General features: G+C 51.1%; 1 protein-coding gene across 1 annotated transcript; it reads right to left on the bottom strand.

Moving 5' to 3' along the window:
- Positions 1-996: 996 nt before the first annotated feature.
- LOC309793607 (forkhead box protein J1-like) lies at positions 997-3,949 on the bottom strand (the record flags this gene model as incomplete). Its single annotated transcript, XM_082604233.1, has 2 exons — positions 997-1,764; positions 3,452-3,949. 2 exons carry the CDS (start codon positions 3,947-3,949, stop codon positions 997-999), a joined length of 1,266 nt encoding a protein of 421 aa, XP_082460359.1.
- Between the last annotated feature and the right edge of the window lie 12,935 nt (positions 3,950-16,884).

Consider the following 16,884-nt stretch of genomic DNA (forward strand, 5'->3'; position numbering starts at 1 on the left):
GGTCCATTTTGAGACTTTTTAAAACTTTACTTTTAAAAATGTTTTTATTGTAAATCACTTTCTATGAAAAAGGTTAAATTGCCCGATGGGTTAGGAGAGGGGATGTGGGATGCAGCCCAGGGCGTTTATGGTGGAGCAAGACACTCCCCTGCAGGAGTGCAAGCAAGGGCACGGGGCCATCCCCCCATTCTTGGTCCCAGTGGTTCTAGCAAGCACTGCGTCCCTCCCAGTTAAGCCTCAGCTCTAGCTACACTCACTACATTAGTCTGTCTGTCCCCTTTCCCTCTGCAGCTTGGCTGCCCCAGCCCCTAACCCCCAGATCCCCATCTCCCCGCTGCTCTCAGCCTCAAGTTGGGCTCAAAGATTAGGGACACATACCCTCTGCCCCACCTCTAGGGATGAAGCCAGAAGATCCCAGAGGCCTTAGAAAATCTCCTGGCTCCACCCGGCACCCCGGCCTCCTTTCTGTCTCCTCTCTCTTCCCCCCTCCGCCTAGCTCCTCCTCACAGACTGCCAGGAGAGGCCTCTTGGGTGTTCATTTGCAGTCACCTAATCAGCATTGGTTGTACCTGGGAACTTGCTCTGGATAGAGACCTGGGGAGGAGAGCAGGAGAGAGAGAAGCTTGGAAGCTAAGGTGTTCTGGGGCGGACCCTGTACTGATGTTTCCAGCTTGGCCAGGGCCCCTCCAAGCCGCAGCTCTCATAGTGCAGGGCCCTTAGCGTGTCTCTGGGGCAGGGAAGAAGTGGATCAGTGAAACACTGTGTGTATGGGGGGCTGGGGAGCGGAGGCAGCAATTTGGGTCCTGGGCCCCAATTCTCAGCCTGCTGGACTAGAATCTGAGGATGGCCTGGGCTGGGGGCCGTGTGGCCTGGTGGGGTGAGCTGGCCCAGCCCCTGCCTGGGCGGTAGGGTGTCCATGGGCCTGCACTGGCGGGGAGGGGGGCAGTCTGGGCCCAGACTTCGGTGCTGTCTGGAGGTGGGGCAGGGCCTGGCTTCTTACAAGAAGGCGCCCAGGCTGGCCCAGTCATGCAGGTCAGAGGCCAGTGTGGCATCCCCGGCCTCAAAGAGGGGCTCGGGGGGCAGGGAGCTACGGGTGCTCTCGTCCCAGGGGTGCTCCAGGAAGGATGTGGCCAGGAAGGTCTCATCAAAGTCCAGGCTGTCGGTAGCCTGCTCCGCTGGAGGCCCCCAGGTAACAGGGCAGTCGATGTGGTGGCCATGGATGGTGAGGTCCACGTCCCCGTGTGAGGCAGGGCTCAGCGGCGGGATCAGCTCCGAGATCTCCAGCGTGCCCAGCTCCCCGTCCAGCGTGCCAGCGTCCAAGATGGCCTCCCAGTCAAAGTTGCCCTTGAGGGGTTCCAGCTCACCCTGCTCCTCCTGGGTCAGCAGCAGGGGGCTGGAGGGCCGCGGGACCTTGGCCTCCTGCTTGGGCAGCGGCTGTTGACGCTTACGCCCCAGCCTGCGCTCGCCTGCACCCCAGCCCGCCTCCCCAGTGGCCTCCTCGAACTCCCGCAGCAGCTGCTGGGCCTCGGTGCTCACGGTCAGTGGCCCGGCCCATGGGGCGGCGCTGGGCTCTGGCACGGCCTGGCGGGCAAAGGCCGGGTGGATGTGGACTGGGGGCAGCCGCTGCTTCTTCAAGGCCCCACTCAGCAGCCGCTCTGCGTACTGGGGGTCGATGCACCAGAAGCCCCCCTTGCCTGGCTCGTCCTTCTCCCGAGGCACCTTGATGAAGCCCTTGTTCAGGGACAGGTTGTGGCGGATGGAGTTCTGGACACAGGGAGGTAGGAGAGAAGGAAGACAGCTGGGAGAGTGGGTGGGGTCAGTGATGGGGGGCTCCTAGCGCCACTGCCAGTCCCACCACCACCTTCTCTCCGATGGGGGCAGGGGAGACAGAGGCGCTGCTCCGAGCGGGAGGCTCTGGGACACCAGCCACGGGGCACCAGGAGCTGGGAGTGCTGTCGGGGGCTTTTGTTCCCTTTGGCCAGGATATCTGCCTGCTCGGTCATCCGAGCCCTGAGCCGCAGGGTGGCTCTCAGTGCCAGCCTGTCCTGCCCTCCCTCCCTTACCCCGCTGCTTGCGGCCTCTGGTCAAAGGCCTTGGCTCCCCCAGGTCCTGGACGGCCATCTCCCTCTGCCTGGGCCTCGCTGGCCTTCTCTGTTTGTGAAATGAGTGAGTGGGTGTGAGGGTGTGTGTGTGTGGGGGGGGATGAAGTGTGGGAGGATCTGATGACTTTCCTTGTTTCTAGAGCCGGCTGCTGGCCTGGGCCCTCACCCACCATGTCCCCCTCCTCCCACCCCAGGCTCTGAGGCCTCAGTTGATTATTACCCAGCCAAGAGCATAGCGCTCATTCCTGGGGCCTCTCAGGCTTGGGGTAGGGTGGGTGGTGGTGGAGGGTCTCTGCTTTCTCACCAAGGTTACAAATGGTACCTGCCCCAGTGTCAGGGCCCAAGCAATCGTGGAATAGCTGTGATTACAGGAACTCTGATCCTGTGACCTGTGCCACAGGGAAGGATCTGTGCATCCTCAGGGTCTCTGTCCCCAAGTAGCCCCTGATCCTGATGGTCGAAGAGGCTCAGGGCAGCGTGTGCCCAGCCTGAATCACCATCCTGCCTTGTTCAGGCCTGGGTGCACAGTCCAAACCACGCTGGGGCACAGGGGTCTGGGGCCTGGTGGGTGGGGCCGGCAGGTGAGTAGTGCCCCCTGGCAAGACTGGGAGGTTTACATGGTGGTCTGGGCCCCTTGGCTGCTCTGTGCCAGGTTCCGGACACTTGGAACATGAAGCCAGTGTGGGAGGAAAGAGCCCCTGTGGAAAGCACGTGGCTGAGGTAATTGTCCCCCCAGGGAGGTTGATGAGAAGAGGGGGAGGAGTGTAGGCAGGAAACTAGGGAGGGCTTGTGGTGGGGGCTGGCACAGCAGCTTTCGGAAGGCCCCGTAGCCCTTCCACTGGGACACCGATGGCCTTCACACCCCGCAGCACGCCCCTCTCCCCTCCCAGAGCCCCTCCAGCCAACTGAAAGCAGGCGGGATGCAGAGTCTGGCAGGAACGATGCTCTGCCTCCAGTCAGGCCCTGACAAACTGACCTTGAGGAGGGTAGTGTCAAGGAATTCCAGGACTTGGGACAAAAATGTGTCCCTCAGTCCATCAACCTACCCTGGGGGGCTGTGTCCACGCATAGTTCAGCCCTGGTCTTTGGGCTGAGCCTGCCGGATGAGTGACAAGTTCTTTCCCCTTGAACCTCTATGTCGGCACCCCTGCAGCCCTCTGAACATCCTCCCTCCTCCGTCTCTGAAGTCAAAGGGGCAGCAGTCCAAGCACTGGGCTCCCTTGAGGTCCTTCCTGGACGGCCTTCCTCTCTCGGGGCCCTGGCCGTACCGCGCCTACTTGGCCTGCGGATCTGGGATGTGAGTCCAGTCCGCGCGGGCATGGGGAGGGAGGGAGGGAGTGCCTCCCTACCTGCCAGGTGGGATCAGCGTGGCGGAAGTAACAGAAGTTGTCCGTGATCCACTTGTAGATGGCCGACAGGGTGATCTTGGTGGCCTTGCTGGCCTGCATGGCCATGCAGATGAGCGTGGCATACGAGTAGGGCGGCTTCACGTGCGGGTTGGTGGCGTAGTCCACGTCGTCGGGAGGCGAGGCCTGCAGCCCCGAGGGGGCGCTCCGCGGCGTGCAGGAGGACGTGGGCTTGCCGGGTGTGTGCGGCTGCCCCAGGCAGGCGGGGTCCGCCGCCAGGGGAGACCCCGGCTCGGCCGAGCCTGCCAGCTCGTGGGAGCCGTGGGGGTCGGTGTCCCCCGAAGGCAGGGCGGGGAGCTCGGCGTTGAGAATGGAGAATTCCTGCAGCCACTGCAGGCTGGTCAGGCTGTCATTCAGGGCGTTGGACTCCTCCAGGCCGCCTTCCGGTCCGGCCTCCTCCGCTGCCCCTGCTCCCGAGACGCGTAGCCAGCTCTCCGCCATATCTGCGGGGACTCTCCGAGGGGGCTGTCAACATCCACGAGCCGAGCCGAGGGTGGCCGCCGAGCTCTCCGGCCCGCTGACTCCCGCGGCTTCAGTTACGCAGCCTCCCGGAAGCGGGCTTCCATCCCGCGATCCGGGGGTAGCCTCCTCCAAACGGAATGTGGTGCCTGCGGGGACCAGAGCGGGAACTGAGCCCTCTTTCCCCACCCCCGAGGGGAGAGTGTGGGCGAGGGGGGAGGCTCTTACTAAAATCCTTCCTGCAGCTGGGGAGGATCTTTTACTGCCGACGTCGGGGAAACAGAAGGTGTGCCCGGGGCTCCGACCCACACGGGGTTCGCCTCGCTCTTTTCCTCTTAGATCTTTAAGAGGAGACTTAATTAGCCCAACGAGGGAATAGTGTAGGGGCATGCGAGGCCACCCCTTTCTCCCTCAAAGCGGGGAATTAACCCCCCTCTCTCCGTCCACAACCAATGGAAATGGGGCGAGAGAGTCCAGGAGGGCAGTACGACGGGTCGGGGGGCGGGGGAGGTCGTCTGATCTTTGAAAAGGGATATTAGGATGGGGCTCAAGGGGAAGGAAGGAAACAATACAGAGTTATAAGGGGGTGGGAAGTGAGTGTCCCCCAAACGCCTCTGATGTCAGTCCCCGGGCCCTCCACTTCCGTCGGGGACGGATGGGAGAGCGGGCTGGTACTGACGCCCTCCCTTCCCACGGCCGGCAGCCCTCCCCGTCCCTTACCTGGCTCAGAGCGCAGCCCGGGCCAAAGGAAGCTTCTCAAAGAAATTCCTCCCACCGCCCACCCTCACCGCGGCTCTCTGCTCCCAGCTCCAGGGCCCAGCCAGCAATCCTCGTCGCCACTCACGCCCGCCGGCGCCTCTCTGAAAGCCAGCGGCTGGGGACCGGCACTCAGTAGCCGCTCGCAAGGCGTCTCCTGCTGCCGTGGCGACGCCCCGCCCATATAAACAGCTTCCGCTTCTGCCATTGGCCAGGGCATCTCCAAAGAGACCGCGGGCTCTTAACGGCTCTCTCACGCGGTAACTCTCTTCCAGCTCCCTCCTGCCGCCCTCTCCCGCGCGCGACCCAGCCCCCTACCCGCCACCGCGTCCCGGCTCCGCGCATTCCCGCCCGACGGCCCCGCGCAGGGCTCGGAGAGGCGCGCGGCTCGGCGCTCCCGCAGAGGCCCCGGGGCCCTCGGCGAGCAGTTCGCCGCGGGAACCGTCCTCCGCCCCACCCCCTTCCCATCTGGGCTGCTCAGAGGTGGCGACGGCTCCTGGGACGCAGCCCGTGGCGCGGGGGCCAGGGCTGGGTGCATGCTTGGGGCTTTCCTTTCCTCTCCTCTGGGCTGCGAGTGGCACTTCCTCACGTTTCTGCGGCCTGTCCCGGTCTCCCGACCGAGTGTCGTCTTGGTGCCCGCAAGCAGGTCTGACTCTCCGATGCCACCTGCCACTCAGGTCCGCAGAAACCGCAGCCCCGGTCGCAGGCACCCCAAGGCGGCTAGGGTAATCCAGTGTTTCCCGGTAAGCGCCCCCTCCCCGCCCCGTCCTCAGCAAGATTCCCAGAAGCTGACATTCCAGAGGCTTCTTCGGAAGTGCTCTCCCTCCTTTCCAGATAGCCGAGGAAACAGAGCCGTTGGGTGAAAGCCAGGAAAGCCGTGGACTTGCCAAATTCTTTGACTGGGGTCATTTGCCCCATTCATTTCACCAGCCTTTAAGTGACGGACTAACGGTGGACTGTGGTCCTTCCTCCTCCCCTCCCCCAGCCTCCCTCCAGTCACCAGCTTTCCTGCTCTTCAGTTATTGAGGAGCTGCAGTTGGAAGTTCTCTGGTTGAAGGGGGTGGGTGGAGGTGAGGGCTCCTTATCAGGCCTCTGGGCAGGAGCTGTGCCCGGGGGATGGTACACCAGCTCCCACCCAGAAACATGTCTTTTCCTCTACCCCTTGCCCTCTCTCACTCCTCCATGTCCAGCTTGTCTTGAGTCAAAGTTTTTTTTTTCTTCCCAAGTATTTATTGTTTTATTTTAATTTTTATTTTATTTTTTTATTAGTTTCTGCTTTATAACAAAGTGAATCAGTCATACATATACATCTGTTCCCACATCCCTTCCCTCAGGCATCTCCCTCCCTCCCACCCTCCCCATCCCACCCCTCCAGGCGGTCACAAAGCACCGAGCTGATCTCCCTGTGCTCTGCGGCTGCTTCCCACTATCTACCTTACGTTTGGTAGTGTATATATGTCCATGCCTCTCTTTCGCTTTGTCACAACTTACCCTTCCCCCTCCCCATATCCTCAAGTCCATTCTCAAGTAGGTCTGTGTCTTTATTCCTGTTTTACCCCTAGGTTATTCATGACATTTTTTTAAATTCCATATATATGTGTTAGCATACGGTATTTGTCTTTCTCTTTCTGACTTACTTCACGGTGTATGACAGACTCTAGGTCTATCCACCTCATTACAAATAGCTCAGTTTCGTTTCTTTTTATGGCTGAGTAATATTCCATTGTATATATGTGCCACATCTTCTTTATCCATTCATCCGATGATGGACACTTAGGTTGCTTCCATCTCCGGGCTATTGTGAATAGAGCTGCAATGAACATTTTGGTACATGCCTCTTTTTGAATTATGGTTTTCTCAGGGTATATGCCTAGTAGTGGGATTGCTGGGTCATATGGTAGTTCGATTTTTAGTCTTTTAAGGAACCTCCATACTGTTCTCCATAGTGGCTGTACCAATTCACATTCCCACCAGCAGTGCAAGAGTGTTCCCTTTTCTCCACACCCTCTCCAGCATTTATTGTTTCTAGATTTCTTGATGATGGCCATTCTGACTGGTGTGAGATGATATCTCATTGTAGTTTTGATTTGCATTTCTCTAATGATTAATGATGCTGAGCATTCTTTCATGTGTTTGTTGGCAGTCTGTATATCTTCTTTGGAGAAATGCCTATTTAAGTCTTCTGCCCATTTTTGGATTGGGTTGTTTGTTTTTTTTGCTATTGAGCTGCATGAGCTGTTTTTAAATTTTGGAGATTAATCCTTTGTCAGTTGCTTCATTTGCAAATATTTTCTCCCATTCTGAGGGTTGTCTTTTGGTCTTGTTTATGGTTTCCTTTGCTGTGCAAAAGCTTTGCAGTTTCATTAGATCCCATTTGTTTATCTTTGTTTTTATTTCCATTTCTCTAGGAGGTGGGTCCAAAAGGATCTTGCTGTGATTTATGTCATAGAGTGTTCTGCCTATGTTTTCCTCTAAGAGTTTGATAGTTTCTGGCCTTACATTTAGGTCTTTAATCCATTTTGAGCTTATTTTTGTGTATGGTGTTAGGGAATGATCTAATCTCATACTTTTACATGTCCCTGTCCAGTTTTCCCAGCACCACTTATTGAAGAGGCTGTCCTTTCTCCACTGTACATTCCTGCCTCCTTGATCAAAGATAAGTTGACCATATGTGCGTGGGTTTATCTCTGGGCTTTCTATCCTGTTCCATTGATCTATCTTTCTGTTTTTGTGCCAGTAAAACACTGTCTTGATTACTGTAGCTTTGTAGTGTAGTCTGAAGTCAGGGAGCCTGATTCCTCCAGCTCCGTTTTTCGTTCTCAAGATTGCTTTGGCTATTCGGAGTCTTTTGTTTTTCCAAACAAAGTTTGAAATGTTTTGTTCTAGTTCTGTGAAAAATGCCAGTGGTAGTTTGATAGGGATTGCATTGTACCTGTAGATTGCTTTGTGTAGTAGAGTCATTTTCACAATATCGATTCTTCCAATCCAGGAGCATGGTATATCTCTCCATCTATTTGTATCATCTTTAGTTTCTTTCATCAGTGTCTTATAATTTTCTGCATACAGGTCTTTTGTCTCCTTAGGTAGGTTTATTCCTAGGTATTTTATTATTTTTGTTGCAATGGTAAATGGGGGTGTTTTCTTGATTTCACTTTCAGATTCTTCATCATTAGTGTACAGGAATGCCAGAGATTTCTGTGCATTAATTTTGTATCCTGCTACTTTTCCAAATTCATTGATTAGCTCTAGTAGTTTTCTGGTAGCATCTTTAGGATTCTCTATGTATAGTATCATGTCATCTGCAAACAGTGACAGCTTTACTTCTTCTTTTCCAATTTGGATTCCTTTTATTTCCTTTTCTTCTCTGATTGCTGTGGGTGGGTGGAGGTGAGGGCTCCTTATCAAGCCTCTGCGCAGGAGCTGTGCCCGGGGGATGGTACACCAGCTCCCACCCAGAAACATGTCTTTCCCTCTACCCCTTGCCCTCTCTCACTCCTCCATGTCCAGCTTGTCTTGAGTCAAAGTATTCTTTTTCTTCCCATGTATTTATTTATTTTATTTTTATTTTGTTTTTATTTTTTATTAGTTTCTGCTTTATAACAAAGTGAATCAGTCATACATATACATCTGTTCCCACATCCCTTCCCTCATGCATATCCCTCCCTCCCACCCTCCCCATCCCACCCCTCCAGGCGGTCACAAAGCACCGAGCTGATCTCCCTGTGCTCTGCGGTTACTTCCCACTATCTATCTTCCTTACCTTTGGCACTGTATATATGTCCATGCCTCTCTTTCGCTTTGTCACAGCTTACCCTTCCCCCTCCCCATATCCTCAAGCCCATTCTCAAGTAGGTCCGTGTCTTTATTCCTGTTTTACCCCTAGGTTATTCATGACATTTTTTAAAATTCCATATATATGTGTTAGCATACGGTATTTGTCTTTCTCTTTCTGACTTACTTCACTCTGTATGACAGACTCTAGGTCTATCCACCTCATTACAAATAGCTCAGTTTCGTTTCTTTTTATGGCTGAGTAATATTCCATTGTATATATGTGCCACATCTTCTTTATCCATTCATCCAATGATGGACACTTAGGTTGTTTCCATCTCCGGGCTATTGTGAATAGAGCTGCAATGAACATTTTGGTACATGCCTCTTTTTGAATTATGGTTTTCTCAGGGTATATGCCTAGTAGTGGGATTGCTGGGTCATATGGTAGTTCGATTTTTAGTCTTTTAAGGAACCTCCATACTGTTCTCCAAAGTGGCTGTAGCAATTCAAATTCCCACCAGCAGTGCAAGAGTGTTCCCTTTTCTCCACACCCTCTCCAGCATTTATTGTTTCTAGATTTCTTGATGATGGCCATTCTGACTGGTGTGAGATGATATCTCATTGTAGTTTTGATCTGCATGTGTCTAATGATTAATGATGTTGAGCATTCTTTCATGTGTTTGTTGGCAGTCTGTATATCTTCTTTGGAGAAATGCCTATTTAAGTCTTCTGCCCATTTTTGGATTGGGTTGTTTGTTTTTTTTGCTATTGAGCTGCATGAGCTGTTTTTAAATTTTGGAGATTAATCCTTTGTCAGTTGCTTCATTTGCAAATATTTTCTCCCATTCTGAGGGTTGTCTTTTGGTCTTGTTTATGGTTTCCTTTGCTGTGCAAAAGCTTTGCAGTTTCAATAGATCCCATTTGTTTATCTTTGTTTTTATTTCCATTTCTCTAGGAGGTGGGTCCAAAAGGATCTTGCTGTGATTTATGTCATAGAGTGTTCTGCCTATGTTTTCCTATAAGACTTTGATAGTTTCTGGCCTTACATTCAGGTCTTTAATCCATTTTGAGCTTATTTTTGTGTATGGTGTTAGGGAATGATCTAATCTCATACTTTTACATGTCCCTGTCCAGTTTTCCCAGCACCACTTTTTTTTTTTAATTTTTTGCCTTATAACAAATTTAATCATTTATACATATACATATGTTTCCATATCCCCTCCCTTTTGCGTCTCCCTCCCACCCTCCCTATCCCACCCCTCCAGGCGGTCACAAAGCACCGAGCTGATCTCCCTGTGCTATGCGGCTGCTTCCCACTAGCTATCTACCTTATGTTTGGTAGTGTATATATGTCCATGCCGCTCTTTCACTTTGTCACAGCTTACCCTCTCCCCTCCCCATATCCTCAAGTCCATTCTCTAGTAGGTCTGTGTCTTTATTCCTGTCTTACCCCTATGTTCTTCATGACATTTTTTTTCTTAAATTCCATATATATGTGTTAGCATACAGTATTTGTCTTTCTCTTTCTGACTTACTTCACGGTGTATGACAGACTCTAGGTCTATCCACCTCATTACAAATAGCTCAATTTCATTTCTTTTTATGGCTGAGTAATATTCCATTGTATATATGTGCCACATCTTCTTTATCCATTCATCTGAAGATGGACACTTAGGTTGTTTCCATCTCCGGGCTATTGTAAATACGGTTGCTATGAACATTTTGGTACATGTCTCTTTTTGAATTATGGTTTTCTCAGGGTATATGCCCAGTAGTGGGATTGCTGGGTCATATGGTAGTTCGATTTTTAGTCTTTTAAGGAACCTCCATACCGTTCTCCATAGCGGCTGTACCAATTCACATTCCCACCAGCAGTGCAAGAGTGTTCCCTTTTTTCCACACCCTCTCCAGCATTTATTGTTTCTAGATTTTTTGATGATGGCCATTCTGACTGGTGTGAGATGATATCTCATTGTAGTTTTGATTTGCATTTCTCTAATGAGTAAAGATGTTGAGCATGCTTTCATGTGTTTGTTGGCAGTCTGTATATCTTCTGTGGAGAAATGTCTATTTAGGTCTTCTGCCCATTTTTGGATTGGGTTGTTTGTTTTTTTGTTATTGAGCTGCATGAGCTGCTTATAAATTTTGGAGATTAATCCTTTGTCAGTTGCTTCATTTGCAAATATTTTCTCCCATTCTGAGGGTTGTCTTTTGGTCTTGTTTATGGGTTCCTTTGCTGTGCAAAAGCTTTGAAGTTTCATTAGGTCCCATGTGTTTATTTTTCTCTTTATTTCCATTTCTCTAGGAGGTGGGTCAAAAAGGATCTTGCTGTGATTTATGTCATAGAGTGTTCTGCCTATGTTTTCCTCTAAGAGTTTGATAGCTTCTGGCCTTACATTTAGGTCTTTAATCCATTTTGAGCTTATTTTTGTGTACGGTGTTAGGGAGTGATCTAATCTCATACTTTTACATGTCCCTATCCAGTTTTCCCAGCACCACTTATTGAAGAGGCTGTCCTTTCTCCACTGTACATTCCTGCCTCCTTGATCAAAGATAAGTTGATCATATGTGCGTGGGTTTATCTCTGGGCTTTCTATCCTGTTCCATTGATCTATCTTTCTGTTTTTGTGCCAGTAAAACACTGTCTTGATTACTGTAGCTTTGTAGTGTAGTCTGAAGTCAGGGAGCCTGATTCCTCCAGCTCCGTTTTTCGTTCTCAAGATTGCTTTGGCTATTCGGAGTCTTTTGTTTTTCCAAACAAAGTTTGAAATGTTTTGTTCTAGTTCTGTGAAAAATGCCAGTGGTAGTTTGATAGGGATTGCATTGTACCTGTAGATTGCTTTGTGTAGTAGAGTCATTTTCACAATATCGATTCTTCCAATCCAGGAGCATGGTATATCTCTCCATCTATTTGTATCATCTTTAGTTTCTTTCATCAGTGTCTTATAATTTTCTGCATACAGGTCTTTTGTCTCCTTAGGTAGGTTTATTCCTAGGTATTTTATTATTTTTGTTGCAATGGTAAATGGGGGTGTTTTCTTGATTTCACTTTCAGATTCTTCATCATTAGTGTACAGGAATGCCAGAGATTTCTGTGCATTAATTTTGTATCCTGCTACTTTTCCAAATTCATTGATTAGCTCTAGTAGTTTTCTGGTAGCATCTTTAGGATTCTCTATGTATAGTATCATGTCATCTGCAAACAGTGACAGCTTTACTTCTTCTTTTCCAATTTGGATTCCTTTTATTTCCTTTTCTTCTCTGATTGCTGTTGCTAAAACTTCCAAAACTAAGTTGAATAAGAGTGGTGAGAGTGGGCCACCTTGTCTTGTTCCTGATCTTATTGGAAATGGTTTCAGTTTTTCACCATTGAGGACAATGTTGGCTGTGGGTTTGTCATATATGGCCTTTATTATTTTGAGGAAAGTTCCCTGTATGCCTACATTCTGCAGGGGTTTTATCATAAATGGGTGTTGAATTTTGTCGAAAGCTTTCTCTGCATCTATTGAGATGATCATATGGTTTTTCTCCTTCAATTTGTTAATATGGTGTATCACATTGATTGATTTGCGTATATTGAGGAATCCTTGCATTCCTGGAATAAACCCCACCTGATCATGGTGTATGATCCTTTTAATGTGCTGTTGGATTCTGTTTGCTAGTATTTTGTTGAGGATTTTTGCATCTATGTTCATCAGTGATATTGGCCTGTAGTTTTCTTTCTTTGTGACATCCTTGCCTGGTTTTGGTATCAAGGTGATGGTGGCCTCGTAGAATGAGTTTGGGAGTGCTCCTCCCTCTGCTATATTTTGGAAGAGTTTGAGAAGGATAGGTGTTAGCTCTTCTCTAAATGTCTGATAGAATTCGCCTGTGAAGCCATCTGGTCCTGGGCTTCTGTTTGTTGGAAGATTTTTAATCACAGTTTCCATTTCAGTGCTTGTGATTGGTCTATTCATATTTTCTATTTCTTCCTGATTCAGTCTTGGCAGGTTGTGCATTTCTAAGAATTTGTCCATTTCTTCCAGGTTGTCCATTTTCTTGGCATAGAGTTTCTTGTAGTAATCTCTCATGATCTTCTATATTTCTGCAGTGTGAGTTGTTATTGAGTCAAAGTATTAAAAGCGTGCTGGAGAAAGTCGGACAGCAACTTTCACAAATAAGCCAACTGCGCAATTAATAGCTCTTCTTCCCTTGTGAACAGTTTTATTCATTTTTAAGAATCATGCAGCGGTCCATAAATATTGCATCCTTGACCTCCCCACTGTAGTGTGCCCATGAGTGTACTCCAGGGAGTGAGGGGTACACAGATGGCACAACAGTACACACATACTTACACACACTAGGTGTGCAGATCCTAAAGCAAAGTGAGCAAGCAGCATGCCAAGGTCAGGTGAACAGGACACAAACCCTCCCCAGGTGAGATGGCTTAACGTGTGTGGATCCGTGCCCAGGAGATGCCCCAGCGTTGGCATGACCTCTGGTGGGATGGGACTGGGGAAGAGAAGGAAAAAGGGCTCTGTGAGAAGGCTGGGATCACCACACCACCCGGAAGTGAGCTCATAGGTGAGCTCCGACCTGAGTGTGGCAGGAAGGAGCCCCAGGCCTCTGGTTAGTCTGTGTCCTTGTGTGAGAAACCAGGCCCCGTCATATTCTCTGTGGGTCAACTGCTAACAACATGACCATCTCCAGATGATGACTGGGGCGGCTGTCCTGTTCCCCGACCAGGTTCTGTGCCCTGTTCCCTGACCCCAGCCCTTTTGGATGGGATATTTCTGCTCGCCAAAAAGCTAAATGAGGGCAAAGAGGTGAGGGGATGGGGGAGAGAGCAGGAACTGTCTGAGAAACAGGAGTGAAGGGCCACTTCTCACCCGGGTATGTCTTGGTTATGGAACCAAGGCCTTGAGGAATCTCTCTGAGCCTCTTCCTGGGAGAAGACAGACCCTCCAGAAAGGGTGAAGGCAATGGCTTCCTCTTACGGTTCCTGGCCACTGTGGCAACTCTTTACCTGCATCTCCTTCATCTCAGGTAACACCACACTCTGAATACTACCTGCCGGGAGATGAGGTTGATCTGTATACCACCTCCCCAGGCTAAGGGAGCGCCCCCTTCCCTAGTGCTTCTGGGACTCAGACTTCAAGGAGATCAGGAAGTGTGGTTATTGCTCGAATCTTCAATATGAAAGGGGCTGTAAGAATGTTTCAGGGAAAGGAAGGACATTAAATGGGGCCTGAAACAGCAGAACCCGCTGCAGGATTTCAGAGCGGGTGGACACGGGAACTCAAGGCAGAAGCTGAGATTCAGGCTTGGCTCATGTAGTGTCTGTCAAGACCACAGGCCTCCCCCTGCCCACCCCCAGGGCAGGATGTGAACCACAACCACCAGGCAGTGAGGGTCACCAGGCACCTGGTGGCGCAAAGCAGCCACACAGGAGGTGCAAAACATTCCCCGGCACTGGGCTCTCCTTGAGGCCTTGGGAAGGACCCTGAAAAGCTCTTCTAGGGCAACAATTCCAACTACTAATTCAGGCCATCATGGTGGGCATAGCCTAGGGCTCTGTCATATCAGCCTCACAAACTGTTGGATCCCACTTTGCTTCTCAATCTCATGCTCCACTAAATAACCACCTCTTCCAAAAGCCAGCAGACAATGCATCTATCAGAGAGCTATGAGGAATCCATTGATAACACTAGTGTTGAGGGACGAACAGCCAACAGCTTACGGTCTTGCTGTTTCAGGCTGTTATTTATATGCCCTACAGCAGAGTGAGGTGGGGTGCACATGTGATTTGAACAATATCTCTAAATCTCTGATGAGCCTATGGAAGGCAGTACCTCCGGCTCCCCCCATCAGGCTCAGCTGATCTGGAGGACAGGGGAGGAAAACCGGTGGGGTGGGGAGCCTCCCAGACCACCACTGACCCCAGCTCAGCCCTTCCCCCAACCTCCTTTGGGGTTCCTGGGCACCAAATGAGAACCACCGGTCCACCCCTCTCTCAGCTTCTTTCTTCAACTCTTTCAGAAAAGCGGGGTGGAGACGGGGGCAGCAGGGGTAAGAATGCCACCTCCACCTGACAGGGCGGTAGTGATGAAACGTGATAATATACGACAGTCCCTAACAAGTGCCTGGTACATCGAGGGGGTCAAAAATGCCTTTGCAGTGTCACCTTAGGATGGAGCCCCAGGCCTTCCTGAGTGCACCTGATCATAAAGAACTCCCCGGTAGGTCATCATGTAACTGAGGGGTTCTCAGATTCAAGGCCTCCTTCCTAAGCAGACACACGAGGCATAGCCTCTGCTACCAGAAGCAAGAACTGTTTTCCCAACCAACCTTCTGGTGGTTGCCACTGCTTCTTGTCCTTGAGAGAGGAACCCCTAATGCATTTTGAGGGAAACCCCACTTACAGTGCAATATGGCTTTCCCTTCTCACAGGAGTCATCCCCCAACGCCACCCCAAACTGCAGGTTTCAGATTGGTTATGATGTCCCAGAGACTAGAAAATGCTAGATGGGTGTTTGTAATGAAGTCACCCAAACTCTTGAGTCTTCTTGGTCTACCTCCTAAGGAGAAAAAAAAAAAGATACACAAGAAATAACCAGTCTGTAGACCACAGCTCCACCTGAAGATCAAGATACAGTGGAAACATTCCAGAGACTCTCTGCAAAGGGTCTCATGAGCTGCAGTTCGAGTGGCTTTAGCCGACAAGGAGAAAAGAGGTTTCCAGTCCCTTCTGAGAGGGGAAGGATCACGGTTGCGGAAGAAGATGAGTCTGGGAGAAGGGTCAGGTGCCCTCAACATCCAGCTTTCACGTGGGTCTAAAAAGTCTCCGTGTGTCTTGCTGAGGATGCCCAGGAGGTCAGTGGTGCCATGAGGCCAGGATGGGATGTGAGAACGGGAGGAGAGCCCTGGTACAGGGGCTAAGGCTCTCAGATGGCCAAAGGATCCCACACGCAGAGCCTGTTCTCGGGGTCCTCCAGGCTGCCAGAAGATGGGCGTCTGCGCTGCGTGTTCCAACGACTGACCACGTTGTCGTCAGCCTGCCAGGCACCTGAGAAGAGGAAAGGAAGGTTACCGGACCTTTGGTTTGGTGCAGATGGTGTCTCTGGCAGGACAGTCCGGGAGTTTGGCACGAAAGCTGGCAAGATGCGCATTAGCTGGAACTCCCACAGGGTGCAAACCACAGCACGTGAAACTTGGGAGCAGTGGCGTCCACTGGGCGAGGGACAGTCATGGCCACTGTGGCCCACTGATGGAGGGACATGCAGGATGGTCCTTGTTTTGTGAGCTTGCCGTAGGATCCACCTTTGTATCTTTATTTGGTCTTGAAGTTTGCCTAAGTGTTACAGCGGACCAGGAAAAGAAACTGAGTCTGGCTGAGACTTTCACGAGAGCAGGAGGAGGTGAAGGGGAGGGAGAAGAGTGTGTTAATTTGGGCTCAGAGTTAGTGTTTGCTGTGGGGGCCAGGGTGGGGCAGGAAGGGACTGGCTGCCCAGCAGGGCGCCAGGGACCAAATGGCATGGCAGAGAACAGAGTGACAGCTGTTCCTCTCCTTCTGCACCTGAACAGCCCACCGAGAGTTGCTATCAGCTGGTGCCACCAACCCCAGGAGACATTAGCTCCAGAGCTTTGGGGTCCCCCGGGTACCATCCACGAAACTCATCATCTTCCCCCCTCGTACTGCAGTTCCTGCACGAGAAGCACCCGCTGCCCATGCTGGAAACCCACTCCTGAAGCTTCTCTCTCCTTCATGCTCTGTATCCAATCCACCATGACCTGCTGCTTGTTCAAGCTCTAGTAAGGTCTAAATCTGTAGTCAGAAAACCGGGATACAGCCCCAGCTTGTAACGTACTGACTGTGTGACCTTGGGCAGGTCACTGTACTTGGAGCCCTGGTTTTCCCATCCATCAGATGGGAGACAAGTACTTACTCCCCAGGGATGCTGTGAGACTAAGCGAGGTGACATGGAAGAGTGGTGAGCAGGGCGCCTGACTCACAGAATGTGCGTGAAAACCATCCGCCCCCCTGGCCTTGTTCAGGTTACACTCATCTCCCCCAAGTCGTCCTCCCAGCCCACAGACTGACTCCATCTGATTCAGTCCCCCCAGTGCAGCGAGATGGCCCTTCTGAAGGGAAAGGATGAAGCCCTAAGCCCCTGAGTTGGGGGAAAGCCTCCCATTCTCTGGCCGAGGACTGCTGAGCTGCCTCTTCCAGCACCTGCCCCCAGAAAGCCCCCCCCTGAAGCCAGATGGGGTCCATCGTGCTCCGAAGTATTCCCCCACTGGCCCGTACGACCACCCCATTTCTCATGCTGTGTGGAAATTCCTGGATCCTCCAGCACACGGTGATCTCTCCAGGGAAGAGCCGAGAGCCATGCCCTTCAGAGGGCTCA

The sequence above is a fragment of the Mesoplodon mirus genome (genome assembly GCF_964341445.2).
Source record: "Mesoplodon mirus genome assembly, chromosome: 18".
Taxonomy (NCBI): Eukaryota; Metazoa; Chordata; class Mammalia; order Artiodactyla; family Ziphiidae; genus Mesoplodon; species Mesoplodon mirus.